This window comes from Borostomias antarcticus, assembly GCF_949987555.1.
Source record: "Borostomias antarcticus genome assembly, chromosome: 35".
NCBI classification, from domain to species: domain Eukaryota; kingdom Metazoa; phylum Chordata; class Actinopteri; order Stomiiformes; family Stomiidae; genus Borostomias; species Borostomias antarcticus.
The window spans coordinates 1,436,695-1,446,352 of record NC_140268.1 but is presented as its reverse complement, the minus strand read 5'-3'; the positions used below and the strand labels follow the sequence as shown (position 1 = coordinate 1,446,352).

Below are 9,658 nucleotides of genomic sequence, written 5' to 3'. Positions count from 1 at the left end.
GTACAGGCTGACCCTGCGCAGCAGCAAGGACACCGTCTCCAAGCGCCTGTGTGACCTGCTGGCGGAGCAGTTCTAGAACCTCAGGGTCCTAACACCTGCCTCCTTCCCCTCCCTCTCCTCCCAACCCGGACCATCACGTTCTAGAACCTCAGGGTCCTAACACCTGCTCCTTCCCTCCCTCTCCTCCCTCTCCTCCCAGCCCGGACCATCACGTTCTAGAACCTCAGGGTCCTAACACCTACCCTCTTCCCTCCTCCTCTCCTCCCTCTCCTCCCAACCTGGACCATCACGTTCTAGAACCTCAGGGTCCTAACACCTGCCTCCTTCCCTCCCTCTCCTCCCAACCCGGACCATCACGTTCTAGAACCCCCCCCCCCCCCCCTCCCTTCCTAGAACAAAGAATCTACGAGTATAAGAAATTAACCTACATAAGGGAAAAGAAGCAGTCGTCACTAGTCGCGACGGCCATATTATTGTCATTATTATTGTCACAGATTGATTCCAGTTCTACTTATTATTACTGTTTATTATCCTCATGGGAGCCGTTCTTGTTTTTATTGTCGTTTACCTGTGTGCGCCGCGCCTACGGCCCCTCGCACTCGTCCACGTGTGTGTGTCCCGTCCTGCTCCGTCCTGTCCAGGTTCCCAGTGCACCTGTACTTGTGTTGACAGCTTGTGTGTGTGTGTGTGTGTGTGTGTGTGTGTGTGTGTGTGTGTGTGTGTGTGTGTGTGTGTGTATGCGTGTGTGTGTGTGTGTGTGTGAATGTAGTGATGTAGTGATGGTGGAGTATCGGGGATATTTCTCTGCGTCCGTTCCGTAACATTTCAAGCGTAGAACCGTAGAACCGTTCTTGGGAAGATCCAGGTTAGGACCTGGCCTGTAAACACACGCACACAAGGGTCGCCTCGTTGGCTTAGGGAGGGGGGGGGGACCACGATTACACTAATATAGCTGGTCTCTACGTAGAGAAGAGACCATAACCACGCACTCTAAACCCTCCCTCCCTCCTCGCTCCCTCCCTCCCTCCCTCCTCGCTCCTTCCCTCCCTCCCTCCTCGCTCCCTCCCTCCTCGCTCTCTCTCGGTGTCCCTCAGCTGACCAGATGGGCGGTCGCCTGCACATAGAGCACATCTCTAGATCCTTATCCACGTTCCACATCTAGATCCTCATCCATGTTCCTCATCTCTAGATCCTTATCCATGTTCCACATCTCTAGATCCCTATCCGTGTTCCACATCTCTAGATCCTCATCCATGTTCCACATCTAGATCCTTATCCATGTTCCACATCTAGATCCTCATCCACGTTCCACATCTCTAGATCCTCATCCACGTTCCACAGCCCATTCTCAGTCCCGGCCTCCTGCTCTGTCCCGGTGGGAATGGTCAGTGCACGTTTAGGAACCCTGGGAACACACACACATTCACACACGCCACGTTCTGCTGGGTCTAGAGATGTGGAATGTGGATGAGGATCTAGAGATGTGGAACGTGGATAAGGATCCTCATCCACATTCCACATCTCTAGACCACACTTTATATTGAAACTCTAATAATTCCATTGCTGTTTTGTGAAAAAGATATATATATATATATATAAAATCATATGATTCATTAATTACCCGTATCGTTTGTTTTTGATGAACTTTTTTTCCCCCCCCAGTGACGTTGTTGACGTGTTTGTATGTGTCTCTTAATGGTGTATTTTGTTGATTTGTGTGTAGACATTCCGTTGTGTGTGGGTGGTGTGTGTCGGCCCAGGGGTGTGTGTGTGGGTGGGCTTGAAGGAGGGAGAAGGAGGAGACAGTAGGGGAGCAGCAGGGTAGCCGGCCTGGTCCACAGTGTTAATCAGACCGTGTTCAGCTGGGTCCACAGTGTTAATCAGACCGTGTTAATCAGACGCCGCGCCCCACGGCGGCCTTGGCAGCAGGAGGTCAAGGAGCTGCAGGAGACACCGGGGCGTGTTTGTGACCGGACGCCAGGCGTCACGGCTGCTTATCATGTTTACCGTTCCTCAGAGCCAGAGCGCTGAGAAGGCCCCGCCCCTCCCGTGACCTCTAGGTCCGGGGGCGCTGAGACGACCCCTCCCCTCCCGTGACCTCTAGGTCCGGGAGGAGCCGACCTCTGACCTTCAGCACATGAAGAGCGCTGGACCTGATCTGTGGTCGTCTTTCCTCTCCAGATAGTTCACATCTGTTCAGTTCCCTTTGATCTGCCGAGGGAACATGGGTTTGGTGAGAAGACTGAACAAGGATGATACCTTAGGACATTTACACACACACACACACACACATTAGTAAGTGGGACAACATTTCTATCTGCAGCCAGATCGGTAATATTTCGTAAACACCCCCTCCCCTCTCCCCCCTGCAGCATTTATGGGTGCGAGTCCTCATTTCAAACAGGTGTGAAACAGATGGCTTCCACGCCTCGTCTTAGAGAGAGAGAAGAGAGAGAGAGAGAGAGAGAGAAGAGTGCATAGACCAATGTGACAGCCCACTTGTCAATCACAACTACAGGGATCATGACGAAAAGGGTGGGCGTTGTGTGTGAGTAGCTGTGTGTGTGTGTGTGTGAGAGAGAGTGTGAGTGTTTGCGTGCGATTGTCATCGTAACCATGAGAGAAAAAAAAAGAGATCCTTATGAGGTTTAGGAAACCTGGTCGTATTAGTTCAACAGGCTTCACTTCCTCCTCCCCGCCTGACCCAGGTGGGACCGTGTTCATCGTAGTGGGAAACGTAGTCATCGTGTGTGTGTGTGCGTGCGTCTACGCAGTATCCGCTAGCTAATGCAGCCCTGTGTATCGGTGTTAAACCTGTCAGATACCTGTGTTAGATTTAAGATTTACTCTGTATTGAATAATGTGAAAGTAAATGCCATATACTCCAAGCACTCGTCTCTGGTCTGGTCTTTGTCTCGTGGTGTGAGAGGGAGGGAGAGAGGGAGGGAGGAAGGGAGAGAGAGAGGGAGAGAGAGAGGGAGAGAGAGAGGGAGAGAGAGGGAGGGAGAGAGGGAGAGAGAGCGAGGGAGAGGGAGGGAGAGAGAGAGAGAGAGGGAGAGAGAGAGAGGGAGGGAGAGAGAGCGAGGGAGAGGGAGGGAGAGAGAGGGGGAAGCACTTTTCCTCATGAGATAATGAGATCATCAACAGGAACGGTGGAAATCCATGCCAACTGCTAACTAGGCTACTGCTAACCCCATCTGCTGCTGGGATACTTGAATCAGGTTTTTCCTCAGTATCGATTTACATCAGTCAATGATGGGCTAGCGAAGGATTACTACACTCACCTGCCATTGTTAAATGGATCAGAGCTGAATGATTTTCTATTATGAGCTTCAATTGAAGTGTATGCATCAAATCAACTTTTATTTATATAGCACCTTTCGTACACAAGAGCAATTCAAAGTGCTTTGACAATAGACAAAAATAAATAAACAAGGTACAATATAACAGATGAACACAATAATACAACAATACTACAAAAAAAATGAAAAATGTAATTAATAAAATATGAAGGGGACAGGGTTTACGGGAATGCAAGGATAGAAAGATACGTATTTAGTTTACTTTTAAAAGTCTGTAAGTCTGTGGTGCCCTCAGATGCCCTCACTGTGTGTGAGTGAGTGTGAGAGAGAAAGATGATATCATAAAACATCCGGGTCTGGATCAATAAAGGCCCCAACATCCGGGTCTGGATCAATAAAGGCCCCAACCACATCTAGCCTGCTCAAGTAAGTTCTCATCCCAATGGAATTTGGACTTCCTGTGGGAGGAGTCACCTACCTCGACGCACCAATAGGAGCCCAGGCCGTTGAATAATTTGACGCAGAAAGCACCCTTGCAGAATACTGAGATGTGCAATGTAAACTATTCAAATTAAATTATGAATTCATGTTTGCGCATATTAAATATCAACGCTATGATATAATGCTATGTTTTCTCCGGCTGATTGCATGTCCTAGAATTAAGTAAATTAATTTTATAAATTATTAAATAATAATAATAATAATAATAAATTAATTAAATCAGTCGTTTTGCAAGGACAGTGTAGGAATGATTGCATGAAAATAGAACAATAAAGACCGCGTCTTAAATCTTGTATGCTGTTTACTGCACAACACCGGATTGTGCGTGAAGCAAAATGGTGAATAGAGAAAGGTTTTTTGCGCAAGTGCTTGATATATTGCAGATGCATGTTGTTTTTTGTCTAAACGACCTGCAACAATGGTGTCAGGGGCAAACAGCTTTCAATCAAAAGGTACGATTCATCACAATAAAATGCCGAGGTCCTCTGCTCGGACTCGAACTGATGATGGTGAACAAAATGGGGCACCGGAGTCCGGGGCGCTGATTGGTTGAAAATGACATCATCATACAACCGCACTATTCTTAGAAAGGGCATTACCTCATCCTCTCCCTCGCAGGTAGAGACACACAACAACACGCTTCAGTCGCAGAGACGAGGGCAGAGAGGACGGGAGTGGACGTCTGATCATAATTAGCAAGATTCATTAGTTGTTTAGTGTTAGAAACAAAGCTTTCGGTTTCTTCTGAGATCCCAATGCATTTGGCTTGAGTCCTTTGGGGTTGATTCCTGCTTTCGGTCAGTTGACTTGGAGACCTTTGCAGCTCTCGTTCTGTACGTTAGAGACATTTCGCACTGTAAGTATTCATGTTGCACGAGTTTTATATATTTCTTAATAATGATGAAATGCATGTTTATCACACACCGAAGATGCATGATGCAAACGAGCAAAAACCTGCAAGAATATTTCAAATGCATCATCTTGATTTAACTTCTTTCTTTTTTTTGCAATACCAATTTCAAATGTTATTTTAAATGCATCATATATTTGATTTTATGCCCCCGATAAAAAAAAAATCAGTGTCGTCATGATGATGCAATTTCTGTGTGTTTGCAGACCACTCAGATTACGTCATGGTGTTCTACAGAGAGAGAGAGCACGAGCGGCCCCCGCTGTCACTGATCCTGCCGCATCTTTATCTGGGTGCAGAAACTGACGTTACGCAGGTACATTTGTCCCCCTCCGTTCTGCAATATGCACGCCCCCTCCTCAATGTTTACATGCATTAAGATTGTCGGGGGGGGGGGGGGGGGGGGGGGTCGTGGACGTAACCCCTCTTGTCAAATTCTTAATAGCCTCATAATTATACAATGCACTGCACTTGTCTACTCTCGGGGAAAAAAATCTACTTCAATTTTGACATTATTTACCCCCCCCCGCCCCCCCCAGGATTCCCTGAGTGCCCGGGGGATCTCCTATGTGTTGAGCGTGAGCCGCTGCAGCCCCCAACCCGCCTTCCTGCCCGGCGCTCAGTACCACCGCGTCCCCATCGACGACTCCCTCCGAGACGACCTGCTACCCTGGATCCCCGACGCGCTGCGCTTCATCGGTGAGGACGAGTCGCGGGGCTCCCATTGGCTGCTCGGTCCGCCCTAAACGAGTCGGGGGGCTCCCATTGGCTGCTCGGTCCGCCCTAAACGAGTCGGGGGGCTCCCATTGGCTGCTCAGTCCGCCCTTAGCGTAGCCAGCACATGTCTGTGTGCATCTCTTAAGCAGCCAGCGTCTCACCCACGCATGCGTGCTGATTGGCTGACTAGCAGAGGGGTTCCCTGCTCAGAACCGGTCCAATCTGTGTGTCTAAATTACAGGCTGTTGACGCCTTGTTGTTGTGAGCGACATTATTATATCACAGTATCCGTTTACAGAATCTGAATTTGTTTTAATGCCATGTAGTTTTTCAACACACTTAAGCTGTGTTTGGAATCGCTCCCTATTCACTATTCAGTGCACTATATAGGGCGTCAGCCATTTTGTTTGTAGTGTCCGAATTCTCCACGGAATTTTCGTTCCCTACATAGTCCACTATTTATTACCCACAATTCACCTTGATTTGCAGGGACCAGTGCATGTACCCTACATTTTCTCCGTTCCCTAGGTAGTTCACTACATGGTGAACCCTATCTAGGGAATAGGGAGTGAGGGAACGAGGGAGCGATTCCCAACACAGCTTAGGAATTTGCTTTAGGTCGTGTGTGCAGTCAGGACAGTGCAGAAACAGACCTGGTGATTGGAACATGCAATGACCTACGACCTACCCCTCCTCCCTCTCTCTCTCCCCCTCCCTCCCTCTCTCTCTCCCTCCCTCCCTCCCTCTCTCTCTCTCTCTCTCCCCCTCCCTCCCTCCTCCCCCCTCCCTCTCTCTCCCTCCCTCTCTCTCTCCCTCTCTCTCTCTCTCTCTCTCTCAGACGAGGCCATGTCCGCTGGCGGCTCCGTGCTCGTCCACTGCGCTGCTGGTATTTCCCGGTCCCCTGCGCTGGCCGTGGCCTACGTCATGCACAGCCTGGGGATGGACCTTGACCACGCCTACGGGTGCGTGCGCTGCGACATGTCCCACAGATAACCACACCTCCCCCTCCCTTAGTCTTATCAACCAGACCTTCGGCATGCCAGCTCCGTAGAGATACCAGCCTCGCTAATTATCCTGTAGAGATACCAGCCCTCGCTAACCTCCTGGAGAGATACCAGCCTCCGCTAACCTCCTGTCTTTCTCTCGCGCAGGTTCGTTAAAGAGCGCAGACCCTCCATCTCGCCCAATTTCAACTTCCTGGGTCAGCTGCAACACTTCCAGGGCATGCTGGCGCAGAAAGACCCTCACAGCCACGCCCACATCCAGCCGGTCAGACCTCCGGACACATGCCTGCAGTCGGCCAATGAAAACATCAAATGCAGTCCCGCTGTCCCCGTTTCAGCCAATCAGAGCGTGAATTGCCAGGACAACACCAAGGACTTTGCGGCGGTAGCCAAAGTTTATAGTGAGAATTCCAACCACAGCCCAGAGCAGAGATCGCCTTCAGGTGAGGCGACAATGTCAGGCCACCCACAGGAAGAGCAGAGGAGCCAATCACAGCTGACTCTGTCGCTGTCCAGCAAGCTCAGGACGCTCGCGCTCAACCACAACCACGCCCACAACCACGCCCACAACCACGCCCGCTCGCCGTGCCAAGCGTCCACGCCGAGCGCTAACGTACCAGAGAAGTCGACGGCGAAGCCCGCTCAACAACAAATCCCATCCAGCTTCGCGTCACTCTCTGAGAAACGCAAGAACCTCACTCTCTCCTTGTCCTCCGTCTCTGCAATTCCACCGACTCACCAGCAGGGGGCGCCAAAGTGCAACATTGACAAGAGCGCTAGCCAGCATCCGGCACCGATCTGCACTTCTAACACCATCAACAAGAGGAAGACAGAAGCCTCCATTGGTGTGAAGAGACGTGTTAGGAAGGCCTCAGTTGACACCAGCTCCACGCCGTCAGACGAGACGCTGAGGGAGACGACCGCTTCCCACGCCAAGGCGGCCCGGCCCAATCGCGGCGCCTCCCAAAACAAGGGGAGAGGGGAGAGAGAGGGGAGAACCCAGGGGAAGGGAAAGACCAACCGCCCTCAGAGCGTGGAGAAGGGGAAGCCGAATACGGCTCAAAAGCCAAGGAGGGACCACAACAAGGGCCAGGCGGAGAGCTGGCGCAGTTCCATACCGAGTCGGCGCAGTACCGTCGTTCGCCAGCAGGTGCCGCCAGAAACGACGCTGCCGGTGTCGGCTGTGGAGGCTCAGGAAGGCGTGGAGGTGGATCAGGGGATCCTGTCGCCCCTCGGTCTGACTGTGAACAAGCTGCTGGGTTGGGGGGAGAGGCTGCTGCTGGGGGTGCTTCTGGGACCCCGGGTCAAAGTGGGACAGGCCGCTCTGACATACAGGTGCTGATGGAGGAAGAGACCAAGTGGGCAAACACAGGGGGGCAAGGATGCAGTTGGGGGAAATGGCCCCAGTGTATTAGGGAGGTGTTTATAATACGATGTGGATATTGATACAGGATGTAAAGATGTGTGTGTGTGTGTGGTGGGGGGGGGTGGGGGGGGGTTGTTTGTTTGTTTGTGTGTTTGTTTGTTTGAGGAAATGAAGAACTGAACTGCATGTTTATTATTTATGTCCCAAAACAGAGTTCTGAAGGAATGCTTTGTCTCATAAACACCTATTTATTGTTGACTATAATGTTCATGTTCATTAAATACATGTGGAGGGTTTCTGCTCCCAGCACAGCGCACATGCATTAAGGATTGATTCCTATTGGACTGACGTTGATATTAAATGTTGGGCTTAAGTTTATTGCTCTTATTTATAATGGATATTTTGAGGATGGTATTTTGGCACTATGGCTTGTAATGAGATCACAGTGTTCATTAAAGATGAATTATTTTACATGGTTTTCTGACATTTGTACTTCGGTTCAATTTCAACAGACTTTTATTTTTATTTTTTTACTTATAGACATACATTTATATCTAATACACAACTACAGGGGTACTTTTTCTTCACACGATGCCTATTGAAACACAGCCAGGCATCAGAGAAAACACATTGAAAAATGTATTCTGCATGAAGGGTTTAAATTGAAAGTATACCTTATTTGGCTGACCAATCCATTCAATTAAAAAATAGTAATTGGAGTGAAAAACAAAAAAAGTTGCTTGCATACACAACAGCCTACTGCATAACTTTTAATAAAATACTCATCAATATTCACCACTGGTTGTAATAAGTTTGTAAAATGACATCAAACTTTCAAGATGACAACAGTCTACTATTCTTAATGAACTTATACCACAGCGTGAGCATGCGTAGATACTACCCAGGCAGAACCATTCAAGCTCAGTGGGGATTATTTATATACCTGTAGATCTATTAATATTCATTTTAATATTCCACTGTCCCAATATCAAGAAACAGCATAATCACAATGGCTTAATTTATTTACTGCAAAGTTATCTTTTGAGGTAAATTTCACTTCATACCTACATACATGTAATTCTAAACATGCAAAATGATCATTATGCCTATTTATTATCAAACAGGCTGTTTGGTTTTGTTGCCATCTACGCACCGCGGGGATCTGCACATTCATGCGGGGTTAGTTTGTTTTATGAACACGGTTCAACTGCAATGAAGTTCTCCAGTGTAAATTAGGTGGGCTAGTTCTAGGCTATAGAATCTATATCTATAGTATAGATCATACATCACCCTATATGCAGACTTGGCTTAACCAATTAAACAAAGGCACAACTAGCACTATTGCCAAATAAGGAAGTGGAGAATCCTTTGGTTAATTGGGCTAAAGAAAGACTGATTCCGTTGGTTTAAACCACCGGGGTTATTATTATTATATTATTATTATGCGATTCCCGTTTTTCATGGCAGCCTGGAAAAGATTGACTGAACAAGAAGATTAATTATAAAGAGGAAATAATCAGACACGCCCACTTGTAGCTACGCACGACATTTGTTGAAAAACCCTCGGCGGAGAAAATAGTTCCCTTCGGGCGGTGAAAAAAAGCAGAGAAAAAATGAAGAAATCGTCCAGAAAGATCCAATAGACGACGTGTTATGACCTTGTCTATTATTTTGAAGGATCAATCCAGAGACGATAATGCACGTCGAAAGTAAGAGAAAAGCGTTAAAGTTGCTTTAAAGTCTAATAACCTTTTAATCGAGTCCTAAAGTTGAGTCATTTACTCAAGGCGGGTGCGGAAGATCTTTTCCTCGGAACTAAAACTATGAAGAGCTTATCTTACTATGTTATAACCTGTAA

General features: G+C 48.2%; 2 protein-coding genes across 2 annotated transcripts in view; both read left to right on the top strand.

Annotated features, from left to right (window-relative positions):
- Positions 1 to 4,936: 4,936 nt before the first annotated feature.
- LOC311327903 (uncharacterized protein) lies at positions 4,937 to 7,776 on the top strand (the record flags this gene model as incomplete). Its single annotated transcript, XM_084461011.1, has 4 exons — positions 4,937 to 5,029; positions 5,253 to 5,412; positions 6,269 to 6,392; positions 6,582 to 7,776. The coding sequence occupies 4 exons, from the start codon at positions 4,937 to 4,939 to the stop codon at positions 7,774 to 7,776; spliced, it is 1,572 nt and encodes a 523-aa protein (XP_084317137.1).
- Positions 7,777 to 9,378: 1,602 nt separating this feature from the next.
- rras (RAS related) overlaps positions 9,379 to 9,658 on the top strand; it is a 7,131-nt gene continuing 6,851 nt past the window's right edge. Inside the window, exon 1 of the mRNA XM_084461070.1 lies at positions 9,379 to 9,658. This exon is cut by the window's right edge and continues 511 nt beyond it. The gene's annotated coding sequence lies outside the window, so the exon portion shown is untranslated.